Below are 25,432 nucleotides of genomic sequence, written 5' to 3'. Positions count from 1 at the left end.
TCAGAATGGGAGAAAATAATAGCAAATGAAGCAACGGATAAAGGATTAATCTCCAAAATATACAAGCAGCTCCTGCAGCTCAATTCCAGAAAAATAAATGACCCAATCAAAAAATGGGCCAAAGAACTAAACAGACATTTCTCCAAAGAAGACATAAAGATGGCTAACAAACACATGAAAAAATGCTCAACATCCCTCATAATCAGAGAGATGCAAATCAAAACCACAATGAGATACCATTTCACACCAGTCAGAATGGCTGCTATCCAAAAGTCTACATGCAATAAATGCTGGAGAGGATGTGGAGAGAAAGGAACACTCTTACACTGTTGGTGGGAATGCAAACTAGTACACCCACTATGGAGAACAGTGTGGAGATTCCTCAAAAAACTGGAAATAGAACTGCCATATGATCCAGCAATCGCACTCCTGGGCATACACACCGAGGAAACCAGAATTGAAAGAGACACATGTACTCCAATGTTCATTGCAGCACTGTTTATAATAGCCAGGACATGGAAGCAACCTAGATGTCCATCTGCAGACGAATGGATAAGAAAGCTTTGGTACATATACACAATGGAGTATTATTCAGCCATTAAAAAGAATACATTTGAATCAGTTCTAATGAGGTGGATGAAACTGGAGCCTATTATACAGAGTGAAGTAAGCCAGAAAGAAAAACACCAATACAGTATACTAACGCATATATATGGAATATGGAATTTAGAAAGATGCAAATGATAACCCTGTATACGAGACAGCAAAAGAGACACAGATGTATAGATCAGTCTTTGGGACTCTGTGGGAGAGGGTGAGGGTGGGATGATTTGGGAGAATGGCATTGAAACACGTATGTTGTCATATGTGAAATGAATCACTAGTTCAGGGTTAATGCATGTTATAGGATGCTCGGGGCTGTCATGCAGGGATGACCCAGAGGGAGGATAAAGGGAGGAGGGAGGTGGGAGGGGGGTTCAGGAGGGGGAACTTATGTAAACCCGGGGCGAATTCATGTCAATGTATGGCAAAACCAACCAATATAATATTGTAAAATAATTTGCCTCCAATAAAAAATAAATTAATTACCAAAAAAAAAAAAAAAGACACTGGTTCACAATTCACTTTTAAAAGAGGTAGACTAAATTGTAATTGTAGGATGGGATGTTGCAGGTAACTTGGCTGGGTAATACTGTATCAGTTTCCCTTCCTTATAAGCATTCATTCCTAAGTATACATTTTATGTTTTAAAGGAGTACTATTTTGCTTTACGGGGCTTCCCTGGTGGCTCAGAGGTTAAAGCGTCTGCCTCCAATGCGGGAGACCCGGGTTCGATCCCTGGGTCGGGAAGATTCCCTGGAGAAGGAAACGGTAACCTACTCCAGTATTCTTGCCTGGAGAATCCCATGGACGGAGAAGCCTGGTAGGCTACAGTCCATGGGGTCGCATAGAGTCGGACACGACTGAGCGACAGAACGGAACAGAACGGATTTTGCTTTAAAAAACATATCCATTACCATTAACAGTCTCAATTGATCTGGTTGTATAGGGAGAATATTAACCAGGTAGAGGAAAGTGTACAATGTGTGTGAACTGTTACAACAGCCAGCCCACCAGCATTTATTATTTAATCTCTATTTTGACATTTTCCTCTCCTCCCTCAATTTCAGGCAAACCATGCACCTTACACTGAACACATTCAAATAAATAGTAAACAAAGGGAACAATATTAAATGTGAAAAACACATCATTTGAAAATGAAAATCCATGTTTAAATAGAGTTCTTCAGTAGTACTTTTTTAGTTATTTAAGGTCCGCAGACAAATCAATTCAGCAGTTAAAAGTCAATAATATGTGTTTTAGAGCTTTGGCATTTCAGGACCTAATTTAAAGTACCAGTATAAAGGGTTTTCTTTTTTCAGAAATGAAAAATCTAAGATAACCTGTCATAAAATCAAAGTGACATGTACTTATTCAGAAATACAAAATAATGGAGAGGCCATTAATATTCACTGAGCATCTACTATGTGTCAGATTCTTAGCAGCAACTTTCCCATTTAGTTTTCAAAATAAACAACTAAGGTAAATTTTATTATTCCTATTTATTTGAAGGAAGAAAAATGAAGCCCTGAGAAGTTAGAAAAACTTTTTCCAGGTCACCTATCTGGTAAGTTAGATTTGTCTTTGACATTCAGATACACGACCTCTGAATTTCAAGGTCTGAACAGGGGCTGCAGAAGAGCATGCATGGCGCTTGCTTGCAGAAGGCAGAAGTCAAGCAGGCTTGGGAAAGAGTTCCAGTTGCAGTCACCTCAGGGATGCGTTAACCCTGTTTGAGGAACATGACTTTACATGTTCCCACTGACCATGTGGGGCTATTTATTATGAGATGAAAGTAAGAATACAGATTGGAAGTCACTTTGAAATTTTCTACTTGGGCCAAGTGCCATTGAAATCCAAGTAGTTATTCTGCGGAATCTGGCAGTGCCAGGGTCAACAAAGTCAGTTAGGTGATTGACGGACAGTGTGTATAACTTTGTGTGACTGGATATGATTTGTTGAGAATTAGCAAGAGCTGAAGATGAGACCAGCTCTGCACACCTGCTTCTTCACCTGAGTACTCACTCTGCAAACAGTCGGCATTCAGGAGGTCCTGACACTTTTCGTGGCACTTCACTCCACACTCTGAACACTTCATGCCTTGCCGGGCAATGCCCCACAGGAGCCCTTCACACTCGTAACAGTAGGTAGGTGTTGTAGCCGTCCAGACCTCAAAGTTGTGCGGGGTGGTGGAGGACATGGGGTAGATCAGTGCCTGTAGCGTCTTCTTGAACACATGTATTTTCTGGAAAGGTGAGAGAAGTTACCAATGTAAGGTACATCAATGGATCTGGAGAAGTCCAACATAAAACAAAACATGTTATCACTTTTTCCTGAAAATGCTATCTTGAGAGGACTCCAATTATTGATTTAAGTGATGACAGTCATCACAGTGACTCTGCTCAAATATTCTTCCTTCAATGCTCCAGGGCCCAATTCAGTAACTTGAATACAGAAAATCCCTAATTTTCACATTGGACTGGGCTCCACTGCTGTGCAAGGTTCTTTCATGGCAGCACATAGCTCTGGTTTCTTGATAATGACTACATCCTGTATCCTGTTATTTCATGAGCACAAGGATGATGAACCTCATGCTCACTGCTGGATCACTGCTCAGAGCCTAATCTAGTCTATGAGTTGAGATAGATATTCAGGGAACAACAATTCAAAAGTCAAAAGGAATTTATAATACTATCCTTGGTCTAAGTTGGTTCTTGGTAAAATTATGAAGTCATGGAAAGTATTCTCAATGCTGATTTTAAATTTCTACAAACACCCCTCATTCCTCTTTTGTATCTTAACCAGGCCTCACCTCCCTGATTCTAACATGACATCCTCAGTAACATGACACCCCTCCCCAATTCCGAAGTATACTTCTATAGATCTTTCTACAGGGAACTGCTTTCACTACCATAAAGGGATATATATATATATATATAAATAATTTATTGGGATATAATTGCTTTTCAATGTTGTGTTAGTTTCTGCTGTATAGCAAAGTGAATCAGCTTTATGTATACATATATCCCCTGCCTCTGTGGTTTCCCTCACCACCCCATCCCACCCATCTAGTCATCACAGAGCTGAGCTCCCTGTGTTACACAGCAGGTTCCCACTAACTATCTATTTTACACATGGTAGTGTATATATAGCTCCAGTACTTTGACCACCTCATGCGAAGAGTTGACTCACTGGAAAAGACTCTGATGCTGGGAGGGATTGGGGGCAGGAGGAGAAGGGGACAACAGAGAATGAGATGGCTGGATGGCATCACCGACTCTATGGAGGTGAGTTTGAGTGAACTCCGGGGGTTGGTGTTGGATAGGGAGGCCTGGCGTGCTGTGATTCATGGGGTTGCAGAGAGTTGGACACGACTGAGCGACTGAACCGAATCGAACCGAGTGTACATATGTCAGTGTTAATCTCCAAATTAATTCTAGATCATGTCCACTTGTTCATTCTGTATGCCTCTATCTCTATTCCTGCCCTGTAAATATGTTAATCTGTACCATTTTTCTAGATTCCATGTATATGCAGTAATATACAATATTTGTTTTCCTCTGTCTGACTTCACTCTGTATGACAGACTGTAGCTCCATCCACATCTTTACAGATGACTGAACGGAGATAATTTTTAACAGTACATGGAAGCCATTGGTGAAGTGAACACTGAACAAGGAGCCCAGAGACCTGAGTTTCTGAGCACAGGCTCTGTTGCATGACTGTTGAAATGGGCTTCAGAAGGCAGGAGCTGTCTTGTCTCTGAGTGTTAGGGTACAGCTTTTCATGGCATGAAACGAATGTTGTGCTACTTAAGAGTCTTATAATCTATGGAGAGACTTAAGTTCTCTAATCCTCAATTTCCTGCTCTGTCTACTGTGTGTTGATGATCAAACTGTGATAGTAACAAATATAGCCCATAGACTTCAAACACTGAATAAATGCTAAGTAAGAGTTCTCATACTTCAGATTTGTTTAGATGAGTCTCTTTGTTTCTCATTTCCCACTCTGCTGGTGACTCACTGGAGAGAAAGACCAGTACTCTCTGAAGTTACATTTACAAACAATTCCCCACAACCACCTGATGCCTGATGAATAGTTGTTTACATAAATCCTGTAGGAGTCTAGCTGATAAGCAACACTAGAAGGGAACTGCTTGTGTTTTTCATTAATCATCCTTAAATCTCATTTCAGAGTATCTTCCCACAGTGTTGAAATGGCTACCTTTCTATTATTCTTCAATTCCAAAATATGGAAACAGCACTTTTCCTTTTATCAATAATTCCCCTCACCAGGCATTTCCCCAGAATATGTCTGGTAATGGTACAAGGAGTTTCCCTACCAGGAAGCTAATCTTCACTAAAAATTTTTCTATCTTTTGAAAAGCAAGATCCAGCCTTGCTACTCAATGAGGGTCTGATCAAATTCTTTACATTTCAAGTGAGTCTACACACCAAAAGTGTGTTCAAAATATGGGAACTTCTCAAGTAGGGGAACCCTGTGTTAGGGTTTACATAGAACAAGTGGATCCATCACTTTTCAATAAAGATAATCTGAGTCAATACATCTCTTGGTTTCATTCTGTAATGAAGATGTCATGTCTTGAAAATAACTGTTCTATTAGAATTAGAAGCATGTATTATTCATCTTTGCTTCCCCTTTACTGCCTAGCAGAGTGATATTCAGTATCATTGAAGTGAACTGAATGATTCTTGGCATAAGAGATATACCATTAGTTCTACATAGACAGTTTTATGTTCCGAGCTGAGGGCCTGGGGGACTGTGTGATGTGTGTGTGTTCATAGTACAGAACTGTTGGTTTAGCTAAAAAAAAAAGAATGGAGTTCAGGTATATTTGCAATTACATAATTTGTTGTCTTAGTAGGGGGAAAAAACAACAATTCTAACTGGGACAGTACTGGGTAGGAATAGAACATTCTGCTACTGAACACAAGAAAAGAGAGAGATACATATTAACTTAGAAAGCAGAGTTGGGCAGATTCTTTACCAGCTGAAAGGGAAGCCCAAGAATATTGGAGTGGGTAGCCTATCCCTTCTCCAGCAGAACTTCCTGACCCAGCGATAGAACTGAAGTGTCCTGCATTTCAGGCAGATTCTTTACCAACTGATCTATCAGGGAAGCCGAGATTTAAGCAAGCAGTTGCTTTTTAATATGAATTTATCCACATAATTTAAATTTAATGATTAACACATTTTATCTAATTCCCTATGTCCATTTTCTTTTTATTGAATTCAAGTGATACACAGTCAGTCCTCTAAATCTTTAGGCTGTAGTAAGAGTATTAATATAAGGAACACTTGCTAAAATATTACACATGTTGATGAAAAGCAAATGAAAGACAGTTTTGATAGACAGCTGAGGTTTCACTGAAATTGAGATGCGTGTTTTGGTTTGGTTAAAGAGGCATGGTCCATTTCATGAGAATAGAAGCTAATTTCAAAAAAGAAGAAACATGGAAAATTTATCAGACAGCACATCAAAAATCAATTGAATAGGGCATTAAAATAAACCATAACATTTGAAAGCTATAGAAGCTGTACAAAAACATAAGATAATTCACTAGAGGGTATACGTTCCCAGTCTCAAGAAAATGATAATATGAGTTTTTCATTCTTGATTTTGGGGATATGGGCATGTGTTTACTAAAGCTGAAAATCACTCTAAATAAATGGTTTATGAAAATATTTCTTATTCCAGCAAAGCATAAGATAGAACAATGGTCAGTATATAAATTCAGGAAATCAATAGCTAAGGAAACCATGGAAAAATATATCTGATATGATCATCTCAGGGGAATATGGTATACTGAGGAAAAGAGTGTATTTTTAGCAGCAAAATAAGAGCAGATCAAATAAGATTACAAGGACATAGCTTTTGTGGAATAAGGTGAAAACTTAGGATATCAGGCACTGAATAAAAACAAAAGAGAAGAAAACAAAGGAAAACCCTAAAATGAGCCATGGGAAATGGTCTGCCACTTACCTTGGATTAAGAATTGGATTAATGGGAAGAGAAAATATATACACATATATACCCACGCATACAAGTACTCAGAGTAGATAGAAAGATAACTTGGTGCAAGTAATAGGATGTTAGCTGATGTGACAGGATGGGAACTGGAATTATGTTATCAAGAGAGGGTCTAGGTAAACAAGGAACCAGACATATGGAGAAGATGTTTCGAAGAACAAGCAGAATCCTAATTACTGGAATTAGGACTGAGGGACAGAGTGGATTCAGCGATTTGGGAGACTTGCCACTAATCTATTTTAAATGTTTCTAAACTTTTCAAATCTTGTACAGTCAACGTAATATTAGCTAAAATGTATGTTCTGTAATAACAAAATCTATGCTCACTGCAAAAGTAATTTATAAACCAAAAAAGCACTAAAATAAAAAAATAGGTTAATCTTTCAAATTTAGGCATGGCTTGACCCATATTCTTCCAGTAATTTTTATATTTATAGCCAGGATATCAGGCTTTTGCAGAGAAGTAAAATATAACAAACATTACTTTTATACGACTGCAGTGATTCCAGAAAATAAGGCAATTTTATTGTGTTTCAACAGTGCCTTGATCTGTAGAAATGAGAACAAGGAACACTTTCACTCAGGTAAGACTTAGTAGCCAAGTATGACCTATGACTACAAAGGGGAAGACGCTCATACTTTAGACATAAATTTTGTTAAAAATTCCTGCTCCGAGAAACTGGAATTTAAAACAAGTTGCCCTACTAAATCACTTCCTGAACAATTAGCACTCTGGAATTGCCTTTCCTATTGACAGATATATGGGGAAATTAGAATGAGTCTAGGAAATAAAGCAGTCAAGCCTCCTACCGAGAACAATTACCAGTGTTTTGAGGCCACCAAAATTCCAATCTAACAACTGTTGACACAATAGGAACAAAGCTTGGCTGCCTCCATTTGCCACATACCTTTTCTCTCCCCCCGCTCCCAAGTTAACCAGTGACTTAACTAATAAAGTTCTGTTTTTCTTTTTGTACTCCCTCATAGGAATATGCGAACCGTCATTTTCTTATAGTTAAAAACAATCACATTTTGATAATTCTAGGGGGAAAGTATGCTTTCTGTTTTGAAGTGTATTTCATGTGCTTAATGCATGCTTTTTAGAAAAGAAATCAATTTACTGCCCTCTATGTATCATTTTGCTATTTCTGGACAAAAGAATCAGAAAGATTTGCAGAGCAAAGGTTAGATAAATGTGACCTTTGAAATTTGTTATGAGGACAGAACAATGGTAGAATAAGATCCTGAGCATAAAAACAGACACAATTTCATGACTGATTTTTTAATCAGACTAATCATTACATAAGATTGACCCCAGAAGGTAAAATCACTCAGGCAAAATTTTTATAGCAGAACGTACAGAGACTAAAAGTTATGTGCCTCTACATGGAACACTTTAGGTAATTTGTTTTTACTCGCATTACCACTGACTTAAGTAACTAATAGATTGAGTCCAAATAAAGAAGGTAGAACAGTGATAAAACAGATGATTCAATAATTTAAGAAGAGGACAATACAGGATATACACTTTAAAAGATAGTTTTGTTTCATGCCAATACATGACAAGGAACTTGATCTGATAACAAATTAGGACAAATTTGTCATGTACTATCAGTATCGGGTTTTCTCCAATTCAAGCTTTCAATGAATATATATGTATAAAGAAAGTGGTATAAGATGAGTAACTTATTAAATATAAGAGGCCAAAAATTATGTTAATTTCTCCACTGGGGGAAACTTTGGACATTTTAATGTGGAAAGGTCTAGTTCTCATCAGTTGGGACAGAGACTGAGTTTTTATAAATCTTCTGATAGAGGTCATGAAAGAGGAAAGAGAAGGATATTATAAAAGGAAAAGAGGGAAAAGGGTGAGCATCATTCTTAAAGGGAACCTATTCTACTGTTCTCTTTTGTAACTAAGAAAGTCACTCATGCATCTGTGGAAAGCTGTGTGGTGAAAGCAGACAATCATAAAAATAATAACTAATATTTACTACATATTTATGTGTCCAAGGGGCTCCCCTGGTGGCTCAAAGAGTAAAGAATTTGCTTGTAATGTGGGAGACCCAGGTTCGATCCCTGGGTTGGGAAGAGCCCCAGGAGAAGGCAGTGGCAACCCACTCCAGTATTCTTGCCTGGAGAATTCCATGGACAGAGAAGCCTGGTGAGCTACAGTCCATGCGGTCCAAAGAGTTGGACATGACTAAGCAAGTAACATTCACATTTCACCATGTGTCCAAAATGGTTGAAGTGCTCTCAATTTATCTCATTTTACTTCCCCAACAATCTTCTAGAAATATTAGTATATTCATTTTATATACTGAAAAACTAATCTGACAACCTAGCCAGAAAAATACAAAAAACATTTTACTGTTTTTCTTTGGAAAAAAAATAAAACATTTTACTATATAGAAAGGGCTCAAAAAGATTCCCCAATTATCACAGAAAGTTTTATAAAAGGAACTTAATGACAAAATTACAAAAGTGGATTCTCTGGAAACCTAGGAGATATGTTTGGAATCCAGTTAAAGTCCATGGGCTTTGACCTTGGGTTTTTCATATCATTTTCAGACATGACATTCAGACTTGCCTCCTACCTAATGTGGGCACTGAGAGTAGTAACCAAAGCCTAACACTTTCAGATCTTTGTGTGTGTGTGTGTGTGTGTCTGTGTGTGTGTGTGTGTGTGTTTAAGACAGGATTATTGATCAACTTTAAAAATTGAAAAGTATTTTAATAAAATATTTTAAAAATTATCTACTTTATTAAAATAAATAGTGTAGATAACTTCAATCTATTTAATGGAAAACAGGGAAAGTAAAGAAAACTCAATCTACAGAAAATAAACCTGGAAAGGAAATAGAGTAAAATGAGGAGAAATAGTAAATTTTTTAAAAAGTAATAGAATTCTGAAGATAAGAATAGAAAAAAATAAAATAAAAATAAAAAAAGTAATAGAACTAATTCATCCACAATATAGAATTCACCCATAAAAAGGAAAATTCTGAAATTAAATTTTAAAATCAAGTTGTTTTTCTATAAGATATGAATAAACACACAATAAAATGTAAATAAAGGGCTATAAAAGGTTCTATCAAGGAGGATACCAACCTAATTTAGTGAAAGTGAAAATCACTCAGTTATCTCCAACTCTTTGAGACCCCATGGACTATAGTCCATGGAATTCCCCAGGCCAGAATACTGGAGTGGGTAGCCTATCCCTTCTCCAGCAGATCTTCCTGACCCAGGAATTGAACTGGGCTCTCCTGCATTGCAGGCGGATTCTTTACCAACTGAACTAAAATTTAATGTAGCTGAACTAATATCACATAGAATATTTTTAAGGAAAAAGCATTTAAAAGATTACTAGGATCACTAGCAAAAGTTGAAAGAAATTATTAGGGATATAGAAGCCCCAAAACTTATGTACTAAAACAGAAAAAGCTCAGATGGGATATCTACAATGCTGATCACGTATTAAGCTATAAAGCAATCCTCAATTAAATAAGAAAGACTGAAGTACAGTCCATCTCCTCTGAAAACAATGCAGTAACAAAATAAAGCCCTTATCTTTGGAATATTAATGAAAACACTTTCCATATAACTGAGGAGTCAAAATATTAATCACTGGACCATTTATGAAACAATTCTATCTAAACAACAATAAAAGCACTATATATCAAAATTTGTATGATGCAGCTAAAGTATGCTAAGAGGAAAATGGATAGTTTTAAATGCATACATTAGAAAAGACAAAAAAAAAGTTATATACATGTGGTTAAAAATATAAACAAAAGCAATAAAATGATAGATATAAAATCTTTGAAGTTTGGAAGGAGGAAGAAAATGAGAAAGGAATACACAGAGGGTGGAAATATTCTCTTTTCAAAGCTAAGTGATGGATATACAGGTGTTTGTACTGTTTTTCACTTCATTGATGCTGTATGTATTTTGTGTGTATGTAATAGTTAAAGACCCTGATGCTGGGAAAGATTGAGGACAAGAGAAGAAGGGTGCAACAGAGGATAAAATGGTTGGAAGGCGTCACTGACTCAATGGACACGAGTTTGAGCAAACTCTGGGAGATACTGAAGGACAGTAAAGATTGGCATGCTGTGGTTCATGGGGTTGCAAAGAGTCAAATAGGACTTAGCGACTGAACGACAACAATAGTTAACAGCAACAATAAAAATTAACAAACTACATATTCAGCTTAATAAGTTAGAAAAATAGCTTCAGGATAAATATAAACAGTAGAATATGAATTCAAATCAGACAAGAACAGAAATAAATGAAATAGAAAGCAAATCAACAATACAGAGTCAACAAATGCCAGAGAATCTCGTCTACTGATTTACAAAAGAGAAAAAAATACAAATAAATAAGATAAGAACAGCTCGAGCTTTTATGAATGATACAATTATATGAACAGTTTGATGGTATTCAATCTGAAAATTTAGAAAAAAAGACGTTTGGTAAAAATATAAATTATCAAAATTGACTCAAGAACAAATGTTTAAACAACAGGAATAGAACTGTTATACTAAATAAATTGATTCAGTAGTCAAATAACTACCCTCAAATTAAAAAAACAACCCCCCCCCAAAACATAACTACAAGATGGTTTTAAGAGGCAAATTTTTTCAGTCTTTCAAGGTACAGTAACACTCATTTCACATAGATCATCCCAGAGAAGTGACAAAGAGGAAAGCACCCTAGTTTATTTAACAAAATTAATTTATTATTGATACCACGATTGTTCAAAGACATGGTAAACCATAGGCCATCTTACTAATGAATGTGGGTGCAAATATTTTACATAATTAGCAAACATATGAGAAAACTGAAGCCAAGAAAATTTCAGTAACTTGCCCAAGTTCCCTCAGTTAATAAATGGTGGACTTGGACCAACACTTTTCTCAAGCCTAGGACCATGCTCTTGAAGAAGGCAAGAAGCAAGACCAATAGCAACACTACTTGTAATGAAGCCCCTGTCAATACTCCCTGCAACCTGCCCCTCACTTGCAAAGGTGACAGGGATGCACTGGGCTCTGCATGTACTCTGCATTCTTCACCTTAAGTTCCTACCTCACTGCCCTGATGGCCACTGCTGTGCCTGGCAAGACATTTCCTTAATTCTCACTCATTGTGAAATAAGTATTACTGCATTAATTTAAGGATGAGGGAAGCAAGTCTCAGCGAGATAAAGTGCAATGACAAGAAATGAGTTCTGAAAAGCAGTAAGAGGAGGAGCTGAGATTCAAATTCAGATCACATCACTTCAACAACCATTCATGTGGTTTGAAAGGATTCCTGTTTCTGATCAGGGCCCCAGACTCCTTGGGTGAACTGGGAGCCTTCCACTTCCAGACTGAATCCCAGATACTAGGCAGGTGGTTCTGACCTGTTTCCTTCTCCCATGCATCCTTCTAGTGTCATGCTAGGAACAGGACCCAGGTCTGATTTCCTGATCACTCTCACACCTAGTTCTTGCCAGTCCCTTTACTTTGGCCTGAATCCTGTTTTGGAAGAAGGACTTCTACATCCCTAGACAAATCAACCCTTAGTGAGAATTTACACACTCTATAAGCATGTCCTTTAGGCCAGCCTCCTAAACATGGCCATCAACCCATATAGAACAAACCATGTTTGAGAATCTCTTTTAGCCTTGGCGATTTGGGTTCTTCACTCTGAGTTTCCCAAAACCATCATCTAAGCCTGTCTTAATTTATATACCCCACCAACTAAGAGCTTCTATTAAGAACCATGGCAACAGTCCTTGGGTGACTGTTATCTCAGCTCTCCTTTCACCACATTATAAGCATCATGGTGGCAGGGATTTTTAGATGAATTGTTCTCTGCCTTATTTCCAAAATCTGAAACAATGCCTGAAACATAGTAGACAGTCCATATTTATTGAAATGTTGAGTGGATTTATTTTCATTGTGCTACTATTGGGGCCAAACCTAGGAAATTATCACTGAGAAAGCAAGCACAAAGGTAAGCAGTATAGTGCCAGGCAGATTACTGTATATGAATACCAGATTGTTATTCGGTCTTGTGTTATTCAACCAGATTGAACTATTTAGAAATTACAGGCCTTAAAGGCTAATTAGACTGAGATTCCTAATCAACCCGAGTAGCTTCTTGTGGTGAGTGGGAATAGGTGATGGATGGAGCACCTGGCAGTGATTTGTCCACTGCCAACTGTGTGTCAATGGAGATGGTGCTGGCCTACCCACTGTCAACTTGCCTCAGATTTTATAGCACTTTCTTCCTTGGAAGAGGTGACTGAGCTTTTTACTGTACATCTCTTTAATTCAAATAGAATAGGGCTATTAAAATAGAAGGCTACCATTTTCCACATGGCCAAGTCGTTTTTCTTCATGTAAAGGCAAATATTTCATGCTTCACATTGAAGGTGCCTGGGACTTGCGGCACCAGGAACTAGAAATTATTCACTCCAGCATTTATATTAGTTGCCCATGTAATGACTTAATGTGACAGCTTGTCAAGAATGACATTTAATATGCCTGTTGTACGGAAATCATATTTCATTTGCTTTTTGAGACACTGGCCCCAGGGAAATGGGCTTTATGAGTTTTAGCAGGAACTGTTGGGCTTGGTTCATCCACCCAACACTCACACAGAAAAAATTTTTACAGAGGCCTTCTGAAACTAAAGAAAATGAATACTTTTAAGTAAAGGAACAGTTGATCAATAGCTATTTTAACCATACAGTGAGGGTGTGCTGTCAGAGCCTCAGAAAATGTAGTGGCATTCCTCTAATTTCTATTACTTTCCTCTTAACTTTTCATAGGGATGAGTATTTGTGCTTTAAACCAAAGATCATATTTTAAAACATAAAAAAAAAAAACAGTCTAGAAGTCTATCAATAAAAGCCTTCCATTTTGATTATTTCCTCTAAAGCAAAAGACTGGATACTCTGAGATACAGTTAGCAATACGAGGTTTTTTCATATATCAGAGAATGTTTATTTTCTCTTGTATCCAAACTACACTGGAAGTATTACATGGCATCATAAAACCAACAGATAAAAATAAGCCCATGGGAAAGCAGTCATGTTTCAAAAATACCATGGCACAATACAAAATGTTCTGAACGTGCTGTAACACCCAGATATTCAAACAGACATGTACTACTGCTGATATATATTGGGTTGAGGAGGATTTATTGATGGAGACCAAGGAAAGGTTGGCTTTGGGTGGAAGATGACAATGAAAGAAGAAGAAAATGAGAAATATAAATGTAAATAATAGTGTTTACATGTCAAGTATATAGAAATTTAAAACAAGCAATAATAGTGGCCATGTTTTTATTCTCTAAGAAAGACAAAGTCTGTAAAATTGGAGGAGGTAGAGTACACAGTTGCAATAAAGGGGGGCACAGATAAATATTCTTGGATACAAGCCCCAGCGTAGTGGCTGGCAGGATGCAGTTATCATGGCACAACATCCACTGCTCATTGGAATTACCTGGGAGGTTTTTGTTTTTTTTTTTTAACCCTTCTATCCAGGTTACACTTGAAGCCAGTTAAATCATTCATGGGAGTGAGATTCAGGCATCAGGGTTTGAAAGCTCCCCTAGGTGATTCTAGATGGCTCAGATGGTAAAGAATCTGCCTGCAGTGCAGGAGAAACCTGAGTTTGATCCCTGGTCGGGAAGATCCCCTGGAGAAGGGAATGGCAATCCACTCCAGTATTCTTGCCTGAAGAATTCCATGGACAAAGGAGCCTGGCAGGCTACAGTCCATGGGGTTGCAAACAGTAGGACACGACTGAGAAACACAGACACACACACACAGACACACAATTCTAGTGAGCCAAATTCAAGAATCCCTGATCTAGATATTTGCAATCTATTTCTACCTTCTAATCATGTTTGTCTAGGAACTGACAAAGTATCTATCTCATGCCAGACTATGTCGTAAGCAATAGGGATGAAAACATTTAACAAGAACATCAAACAAGATACAGTTCTTACCCTTATGGAGTCAAAAGGGAAGGTTTATGCAAAATAATCAAATTGTACTAACAAAAATAATAAAAGCACCAGCTTGTATTTATTGTATACTGTACCCTAGGCTGTGCAAGCATGTTAAACACTTATCCACTCCCTTCATCTTCTGCATTATTATCACATCACTATACACATGAGAGAACTCAGGCCCAGAGAAGTTACATAACTTGCCAGATATAATAAGATAATTTAGCGGTCCAAATGGGACTCACCCCAAGCAGCCTTCACTCTCAACCATACCATCCTCTGGAGGTTGTGATTAAATGCTAGGAAGGCCCAGAGGAAGAAACAAATAATTGAGCCAAAAGGGGAGGGAGGTGTTTGGGAAAGCCTCAAAAATGAGGCAACATGTGGACTATGTAGAAATTTAGCAGGAATTTTCAGGTGGATTATAACAAGCAAACCGTGTTTGGATGAAATATCATTTGCAAAGATGGGAAGGCATTTGAATATTTGAGCAACACAGGATAATTTGTATGATAGTGCAGCTGAGGCTTTGAGGAAATTTGTTCAGGGTGAGACTTTCTGCATGTTCCCAGTTATTCCTAGAACTTTGGAATAAACATAACAAACAAGCGGCCCAAGCAGAATGCTTTTCCCCAGACTATGATCAATGCATAGTTAGTAGCTGACTCTGCACCTACCAATTCCTCATTGTTTAAAGATGTCCTAATCACCATAGCCAGGGAGAGTCCAGATTTCCGGGCAGCCAGGGTCTTAAAAAATTAAAACAAAAAAACAACTGTGAGTTACTGATACATGAGGTGACTGTTATTTACCTATTACTCAGCAGAAGATGAAAATGTAAAAGTACAGACTATCACTATTCATACTTTGGGTAACAGGGACCTACTATATTCAGTAGTCAGCCAATTCATCCAAAATGTGGAATCAGAGAACATTAAAGCTAAAAAAGTCCTTTTTAGATCATCAAACCTAGACCCTACATTTTACAGATGATAAAACTAAGGCCCAGTAAGGAAGACTGAGCAACCCAAGGTTCCTAGGCCAGCATGAGACTTCTAAAACATTGTTTTTCTCCAAGATGACCATAATCACATGCCTTCATAAAACATGACCATTGATACAGAGCCAGCTGACCTCTCTGAGAGCCCTGAATCACAACAGGTATTAGATAATTCTTGAGTTATCTATAGTTTCCTGGAATATGCTTCCATATCTAGCCAATGTATTTTCTTACCAAGTATCCATTTTATCAAGTGAGAATCATCATTCCCAGATTTGTTTTCTTCACTCAATGCTGGTAACTTAGGTGATTTTAAGTAAGAGTTACATTCCTTTAGTTTCCCTTGTAAAATAGAACCATTATACTGCTCCCACTAGAAACATACACCATATAATGTATAATGTACTCAATGGTACCATAGAGAACTGTGGAAATCAGTTTTACATGAGAATATTAAATATTCTCCCCCATTAGGAACAAAGGGAAGTCACAGTGGAATAATTCATCTGGTCAGAAATATATCTACTTGGACCCACAAAGACACTGTGCCAAGCTCAGTACAGTCCTAAGTGGGGAGGTGACTTTCCATCTGTCTCCACCCCTACCACGTAAACTTATAGGGCACTTATCTCCAAAGATAGTCTTTTATCTCTGACAACTACTGTTCCTCAAATTATGTTTTTAGTCTATTTCAGTCCATATTTGCACTTGCTATTTACATGTTGTTCTATCTTTCAGAATTGAGACGTTAAATTCTTATAGAACCCAAACTTCTTATTCTTATAAGTTTGTCTTTTTATTTCCCCACCATATTCTCTTTGATTGCATGAATAAGAGCAGTATACATTTGAGTAGTCTGCCAAATATTAATCAAATAAATTTAAGATCACTTACCATGGCCTGAAGAGTCCAAGTGATAGAGAAAATAAAATATAAATAATTAGACATATGAGAAAAGAACATAATAATGTTAAATAAGCCTAATGCAAAAAAATGATGTCATACTACAATGGCAGGAATCTGAGCTAACTGTACAGACATATCATGCTTTCCACATAAGATTTTTCCAGGAAAGATTTTGTCTTTTCTAATTTAAAGCAAATGTGATAAAGGTTTTCACAGTAAAATTAAAAATTACCAGTATAAAGAATCTGTGTACATTGTTGTAAAAGGGAAACCAGTTTCTCTGGGGGAAACATATTTTCATGTAATAAACCATTAAAAATATGCCTCCAAAACATGAAAACACTGTGAATGATAGAAAACATTTCTTTTTCCTGTTGATGGGCTATTTTTTTAGACTTTAACACAGACTATTATTAATTCTTTTCATTTCTCAGCAGTCTCCATCATATTTCCTTATAGGAGAGTTTGTTATTCAGTTATGTTCAGGGCTAATATAGGCTTTAATGACCTGGAAGCCATGGTTTTCTTCAGAGAGTGAAACAGTTTATTAATTTGGTTAGATGTGATCTTAACACAAAAGAATAAAGAACTGATTAACATTGTCTGCTTGCTTTATAAAATGCTAAAGATTATAGGGTTAAGGTGAAGACTTCAAATCCAGCCTTCCACTGAAAATTAAACTCATGGTCATTTATAAAATTGAGCATATCAAAGCCGAATTGCAGAAGACTGCTTGGCATGTTGTATGACTTCGTTTTTGCTCATTTATAGCACTATTTTAACTCAATCTGTAATTTCACCTAATATCAAAAGATGTCAAAGGTTAGAGCTATTTCCTCCATCTAATCGACTTTAAAGAAATAATAAGCCTAATGTTGCTAGCATCCAGTTTCTTCTGTGTTTTATGCTATGAAATATTTACAGGGTAGGCATTTAATGAGAAGGACAATATGACATCTAATAAAAGACAACACATGAAGTCAAAATGAATTAAACAGGAGTGACTCACCACATCTCGTACAATAGGCAGAGTTTTCTTTCTGCGGAGATCTGGCATACTGTCAATACCATAAAGTCCCCGACCAGCTCTGAAAGAGGGGGAAAAGGAATCATTTCAATGGGGAATAGACTTCCTATTAAAAAAATTCCACTGTCTGTTGTAAAAAGGCTGTGAAAGAAAGGTTAACGGATTACCATACTGGTTAAGACAGCAGCAAAGATCCAAGACTCAAGGACCTTGCCCCAAAACAAGAGACCAACTATTACACATAGTGATCACTCTCCATCTTAGATAGTTTCATACTTTGAAGAATTACATATGGTCTGATTTGACACATTGTTTTTTTTTACCACAGAGAGGATAACTAAAATCGTTAGGTATATGGAACTTTGCACCTAGAGGAAAAACAAAGTCAAACTAGTTTTGGTGAAAGTTTTATCAGTCTGCAATTAATTAAAAAAAATGTTTTTATTGTAAAAATACTATTTTTTGTGTGTGTTCATTGTGTCTTCACAGATTGAACTCCAAGCAGCATCTTAAGAATTTACCAACATATTTAAAATACTAGTGATTATCCCAGTACCATAATTTTCACTTATCTGAATTATCCAAAAATAAATGCACAAGATTAAATGTTGTATAGGCATGTTCACTGCAACTTTTTGTACTAACAACAAAAGCTAGGTAACCTAAATATTCAGTAACAGTATACTGATTGAATGAATTACAGAATATTACACAAAGGAAGTGATGTAATCATTAAATTAAATGAGTTAAATACCCATGTGCATATATAAAAAATACAGTATGTTAAGAAAGCACATTTCCATATTATTAAGTTTCCTATTGACCCTCATATGCATGGGTGCTTATATATGCATGGAAAATGTCTAGAAATATATTCACCAAATTGATAACCATACTTACCTCCATGGAATAAAATTGGATGAGAGAGAGAAGACTCCCTATGTTAGAAATTTAGTAATGTTCAGCATTTTTATAATAAGCAAGTGTTATATCTGCAATTTAAAATAATTTAAAATATATTAATATTTGTTTTTTTTTAATATACTATCTAGGTTGGTCAAGTTCCAAGGAGTAAGTGTCTTTTAATTTCACGGCTGCAATCAGCATCTGCAGTGATTTTGGAGCCCAAAAAATAAAGTCTGACACTGTTTCCACTGTTTCCTCATCTATTTCCCATGAAGTCATGGGAGCAGATGCCATGATCTTAGTTTTCTGAATGTTGAGCTTCAAGCCAACCTTTTCACTCTCCTCTTTCACTTTCATCAAGAGGCTTTTGAGTTCCTCTTCACTTTCTGCCATAAGGGTGGTGTCATCTGCATATCTGAGGTTCTTGATATTTCTCCCAGCAGTCTTGATTCCAGCTTGTGCTTCTTCCAGCCCAGCGTTCCTCATGATGTATTCTGCATATAAGTTAAATAAGCAGGGTGACAATATACAACCTTGACGTACTGCTTTTCCTATTTGGAACCGGTCTGTTGTTCCATGTCCAGTTCTAACTGTTGCTTCCTGACCTGCATACAGGTTTCTCAAGAGCAGGTCAGGTGGTCTGGGATTCCTATCTCTTTCAGAATGTTCCACAGTTTATTGTGATCCACACAGTCAAAGGCTTTGGCATAGTCAATGAAGCAGAAATAGATGTTTTTCTGGAACTCTCTTGCTTTCTCCATGATCCAGCGGATGTTGGCAATGTGATCTCTGGTTCCTCTGCCTTTTCTAAAACCTGCTTGAACATCTGATGTTCACGGTTCACATATTGCTGAAGCCTGGCTTAGAGAATTTTGAACATGACTTACTAGCGTGTGAGATGTGTGCAATTGTGCGGTAGTTTGAGCATTCTTTGACACTGCTTTTCTATGGGATTGGAATGAAGACTGATCTTTTCCAGTCCTGTGGCCATTGCTGAGTTTTCCAAATTCGCTGGCATATTGAGTGAAGCACTTTCAAAGCATCAACTTTTAGGATTTGAAATTGCTCAACTGGAATTCCATCACCTCCATTAGCTTTGTTCATAGTAGTGCTTTCTAAGGCCCACTTGACTTCACATTCCAAGATGTCTGGCTCTAGGTGAGTGACCATGCCATCATGATTATCTTGGTCGTGAAGATCTTTTTTGGGCAGTTCTTCTTCCAAAATCACTGCGGATGCTGATTGCAACCATGAAATTAAAAGACGCTCACTCCTTGGAAGGAAAGTTATGACCAACCTAGATAGTATATTAAAAAGCAGAGACATTACTTTGCCAACAAAGGTCCATCTAGTCAAGGCTATGGTTTTTCCAGTGGTCACGTATGGATGTGAGAGTTGGACTGTGAAGAAAGCTGAGCACCAAAGAATTGATACTTTTGAACTGTGGTGCTGGAGAAGACTCTTGAGAGTCCCTTGGACTGCAAGGAGATCCAACCTGTCCATTCTAAAGGAGATCAATTCTGGGTGTTCATTGGAAGGACTGATGCTAAAGCTGAAACTCCAATACTTTGGCCACCTCATGCAACGGGTTGACTCACTGGAAAAGACTCTGATGCTGGGAAGGATTGGGGGGCGGGAGGAGAAGGGGACGACAGAGAATGAGATGGCTGGATGGCATCACCGACTCTATGGATATGAGTTTGAGTGAACTCTGGGAGTTGGTGATGGACAGGGAGGCCTGGCATGCTGTGATTCATGGGGTTGCAAAGAGTTGGACACGACTGAGCGACTGAACTGAACTCAACTGATAGGTCACAGAATACAGGACAAAAGTAATTATGGGGCAGAGACTAAGGAAGAGGAAAGAAAGAATGGGAAGGAATAAAAGATGGGAGGGGAGACAGGGTGTGGTATCTGGAGATGACATTTAACAGTTAAGTGGTCCACCACTGAACCTGTGAAAAAGGAGTTAATACAGCTTCTGTTGTGTGACACTCTAGAGCAGCTGATTTGTGGCTCAGCATTAATGAATCTGCCCACAATGCCGGAGACCTGGGTTTGACCCCTAGGTTGGGAAGATCCCCTGGAGGAGGAAATGGCAACCCACTCCAGTATTCTCGCCTGGAATATCCCCATGGAGAGAGGAGCCTGGCAGGCTACAGTCCATGGGTTTGCAAAATGTCAGACATGAGACACTCTCTAGGTCAAGGGCTGTGACATGTGACAAGTCATGGTGACAAAGAGCAAGAATTGAGATCACAAAAGACACATTGGCAACATTCTCTCATGAACTCCAAGAAACTGCAGAGTACAGAAGGGCAGTATGTTTTTTTCTTCTCAACACTCATCTTCAGAAAGACTACTGCTATCTCAGTGTGAGATCCTGCTTCCCTTCTATTCTCTTCCCATATCCTTCTCTCCCTGCTTGTTCATGCTTGAACCTCCCCCACCACACACACATCTCAAACATGAAATATATGGGAAAATAAATAAATAGATAGGAAAGGATTATGTAAGTGGGTTTCCAAAGCATTTTTCCAGTTTCATTTGCTCCAATCTAAGACTCTGATTCCATGCAGTTTCTACTTTCACTCCTCTGTGAATAGAATAATAATGGCATAAAATGTTCATCAATAAATGTCTTTCTACCACATTACATAGCAATCATACTAACTCACTGCCTCCGAGTGTTTTGAAATGTTTTGACTCCTAAACAATAAATGTTTTGACTCCTGACTTTAATAACTTTGTAAAGAAACATATTCAATTGTGATAATGGTTGAGAAAGTGATTTATAAACTGCAAAGTGTTATATAAATGAGTCATGTATTTTCTTCCTATCAATAACAGATTATTTATTTTATTTGTGTTTTCTTTCTCATGGAACTTAAATTCCAAAGCCCATCTAGAATTTGGAGTAACTGTATATATTCACAAATTCAGGAATAAATAACACACATATATGGTCTTGAATCACACTTCACCCTTATGCTTATCTCATCAGAAGAGAGATACAAAAGAACTGAGGCCAAACTTGAGCCAAAGTTAGAACACATGGATCCAAAATTCATCTCTGTCTTATCTGAGCTTGTTATTTAATTTAATTAAACCTATATTATATAATTTTTAAAACTGCAATGCAGTAAAAATATATTGTCTTAAGCTTCACAGGTAGTGCCCAAAGTGTTCTTCATCAGGTTGTGTTTTCTTGTTTTACATTTTTACCATTACTTAAGAAGTTTGGATAAACATATACTTTAAAGAGCTTATCTATCAAGTTATAATAAAGCTTTTATTTCAAACTTAAAAAAAAAAAATCCTGCCCTAATAGCCTCACTTTGTGAATAGAGAAGCACTTGGTAAATACTGTGAAGCACTATACAAATGTCAAATATTTGTGTAATAGTTACTGAAAGGCTTCCTAACCAGGAGAGGTCTGGGATTGAATAACAACCACCAAAAAAAGGTGAAGCATGGAAAGAACAGAGTAGGTAAGGAAATAATTGACTTTTTGGCAAGAGGTCAGGTTCATGGATATCAGTTAAAATCCAGAAGAAACTAGTCAGGCTGGATGAGGAGGAGGTCAGAGGCAGTAATCAACAGGGGCAACAGCAGGCAGGTAATTCTGAAGGGAAATCTAATTTTAGGGAAGAGCTGTTTGATTTCACCCCTTTCTGTAATAGCTGATTGGATTATGCTATCTCTAATGTAGCCAGCAAACTAGCTAATTCTAGCTGACATTTAAATGTGCTTACCAGGAGCCAGACATAACACTAATCATCAAATTCAATCTTTACAAGTATTATGTCATTTTATTCTCAAAAAAATCCACTGAGGAATAGGTACAATTATTTCTCCCATTTTATAGATGAAGAAACAAAAGCACAGAATAGTTCAGAATCAACCCAAAGATCATGATCTAAGTCAGAGTTAGCACTATCATACCCTACTGCTTTTATGATTACACAATTTCACATTTACAACAATATGAGTTGAGGCTTCCCATTAATCCCATTTTACCCTTATTAAATCTTAAGGAGAGCAACTTCCCCAGGCCTAGAAATACCTGGTAGAGCTTGATATCCATTGTGGGAGTGTCTTGCCTTGAACATCATGTTCTTAATAACGTATATATAAATATAAATAAATATATTTATATATTATTATATATTATATATAATAATATAAAACTGTATACTATAATGTATATTAATATTAATAACACACATATATAATGTATATATTTTGTAGGAGAATTCAGAGGCCTATGCCAGTTGATTTAAAGGTGCTTCTAGTATTTGAATTTAAAAAAATGTATTCAAAGGGTATTATCTTCAGATTAGAAGCCCTGTATCACTGTATAAAATAGTCTCTTTGGACTATAGGCATTACAAATGAGACAAAGGCATCAGGAGATCCACAGAAATGTCTGGAACATCAATGACCACATATAATTGACAATGGATATAATTTCATAGGATAAATTAAGTGAGATGTATTCTAATTCAACTTTTGGTCTCTTAAAAAGTCTTCATATTTTTCATGGTTTTATTTCTTACTTCTTTGCCTAATTATACTAAAAGGAGTTTACTGAGTTTAATAAAATCTGTGTATAAAAATGTATGGCTATATACCTTGAGTCAGGTTTGTTAATTATTTCATTACAGAAAAATACAAATTTTCTAAAAGATATATATGGTATTCAGTAATTTTTAAGAAACCTGACACACAGGTAGGAGGGGTAAAGCTGATTTTACTAAATACATAGCAGTGATTTTTACTGCAAAATTGACCTGATAACATACTGAGTCTATTCAGATTGAAAAAGAACTCAGAAGACACAAGAGGAGTAATGCATGAAAACTATAAGCAGGTTTCCTGAAAGTAGCACTTTCTGATTATGGGACAAAGATGTGCTATTTCCACACATGGAAGCTTGATGCTTAATTGGTAATATTTGGAGACTTGCTAATTTCCATTAGAAATCAGAAAATTGGTAGACTCTGCTTATATCCAAAGGAGTTGTTAAATTAATTGAAGCCTATAAGCCTGAAAAAAAACCATAATACTTCTGTTTATTTCTATGTTTCCAAGGCAATTATTGGGCAGGGTTATATAATCAATCTTTTTTAGCATTATGGAATATTAAGGCAATGTAAAAGATTAACTAAATCATTTTAACTCCCTCTCCTCTAATCCAGCTGTACACCCTTTCAGACTTAAAAAAACAACTCTCTGCAACTCTCTGCATTTATTACCTTACTTAATGATAAACATACAATGACCAATATTGCTTTTTCTGATTAATGTGGTGTATTTTACACCCATTTTAACACTTTTCTTGATGACCATGATACACTTTATTCACCTGCAGCATATTAGGATATGTCATTCAGGATATTTTCTTTTCCTTTTCATTTTCTGGAAAAGATTTCCATTATTGTCAACAATGAATGAGTATTTATGTTTGTGTAATTGATGACTCACTCCCCACAGGCAATTAATCAGCAACTCCTGAAGATTTATTGATTCCTTATCTCATCAAAACTAAGATACTATCTGTCATAAGATGAAATGTTATTTTATATACCATTGGGGAAAAGTCAAATTAATCTCTGACACCATGCTCTCCTTGAAATTAGAATTTAAATTTTATACATATTGAAGGGCCCTCTTTAAGTGACTCTGTGGCATAGACTTCTGTCATATGTCATATATATTTTTATTACATGTGAAAAGGAAAATATAAACAAATTATTATTCAGAGTCCAGCTTTTCAGAATTACTCTTCAACTCAGAACTGTCATTGTCTGGAGCTTTTCCCAAATTATTGTCCTTTAAGTCATCAACTTTGGCCACCTGATGTGAAGAGCTGACTCATTTGGAAAGACCCTGATGCTGGTAAAGATTGAGGGTGGGAAGAGAAGGGGACGACAGAGGATGAAATGGTTGGATGGCATCACTGACTCAATGGACATAAGTTTGGGTAAACTCCAGTAGTTGGTGATGGACAGGGAGGCCTGGGGTGCTGTGGTTCATGGGGTCGCAAAGAGTTGGACTGAGCAACTGAACTGAACTGAACTGAAGCCATCAAGAGCAACAGTGATTGGGTATCATGAATAAAAGTGCTTCATTACTATCTCTTGTGTGATCCTTCCTCAAATCATCCTTATTTTTCTAAACTGGAGCAACTGTCCAGCCATATCACTAGCAATAAGAATAAAATGACTGTGCTTTCCCAGGGCAATTTTTAACTAAGTTTAACAAGCACTCAGTTTTATAATCTCTTACAACTGCTGCTTGGCTACCAATGTTTTTTAAATACCATCAATTATTAACATGCATCTCCATTTGTTCTAAAGTATAAAAGTATAAAATGCACAATTGGCTCTCTACTGAATTTTCCCATTGATGGTCCCTAGCCCAGACTTTACTATCCTAACTAATCTCTTAAAATTTTTGCCAGCCCATTTTTTTTTTTTTATTTTAACATCATTAACAGAGTGACTTTCTAGAACATAAACTTGAAAATGTCATCTTTTACACTCAATATGCTTCAGTGCCCTCAAGATACTGGAACTCAGGTACGATTTCTCCTCCAGTCTCATCTTTCTGGACTTCTCCCTATACTTCCTTATTCTAGTCATCTTGAACTCCTTATAGATCCTTGGAGACTTTACACGATTCCCTACTTGTCTAATTTTACTCTGTTATTTCCTCTGCTGGTACTGGCCTCCTCACTCAGTGGCATAAGCTGACACTGACCTCTCAAATGAAACTTGAATGTAACAGTCATCAACCCATAAGGCAGGTGTAAGTGCATCTTCCCCACCTCTACCAACTCTACTTGACTGCAACCTCAACATCAGGGATGTTCAGTGGGAGGGACTTGGGAGTAAGGGAATGAAGAAGGGGTAGGATCATGACTCCTGCT

General features: G+C 37.0%; 1 protein-coding gene across 2 annotated transcripts in view; it reads right to left on the bottom strand.

Annotated features, from left to right (window-relative positions):
* Positions 1 to 25,432, bottom strand: part of UNC13C (unc-13 homolog C) — a 691,503-nt gene that overhangs the window by 395,854 nt on the left and 270,217 nt on the right. The window contains exons 5-8 of one of the 2 annotated variants that reach the window (XM_055436715.2): positions 17,575 to 17,653; positions 16,554 to 16,559; positions 15,337 to 15,408; positions 2,626 to 2,845 (exon numbers count right to left, since the gene is read on the bottom strand). In XM_055436715.2, the coding sequence (XP_055292690.2) occupies positions 2,626 to 2,845; positions 15,337 to 15,408; positions 16,554 to 16,559; positions 17,575 to 17,653 (377 nt within the window). Of the gene's footprint in view, positions 1 to 2,625; positions 2,846 to 15,336; positions 15,409 to 16,553; positions 16,560 to 17,574; positions 17,654 to 25,432 lie in introns of those variants that run through there. The other variant, XM_088839621.1, reaches the window with a different exon arrangement.

The sequence above is a fragment of the Moschus berezovskii genome, chromosome 9 (assembly GCF_049115385.1).
Source record: "Moschus berezovskii isolate FMDL1 chromosome 9, NW_MosBer_1.0, whole genome shotgun sequence".
Taxonomy (NCBI): domain Eukaryota; kingdom Metazoa; phylum Chordata; class Mammalia; order Artiodactyla; family Moschidae; genus Moschus; species Moschus berezovskii.
Note: the sequence above shows the minus strand (reverse complement) of the source record. Positions and strands in the feature narration are given on the sequence as shown.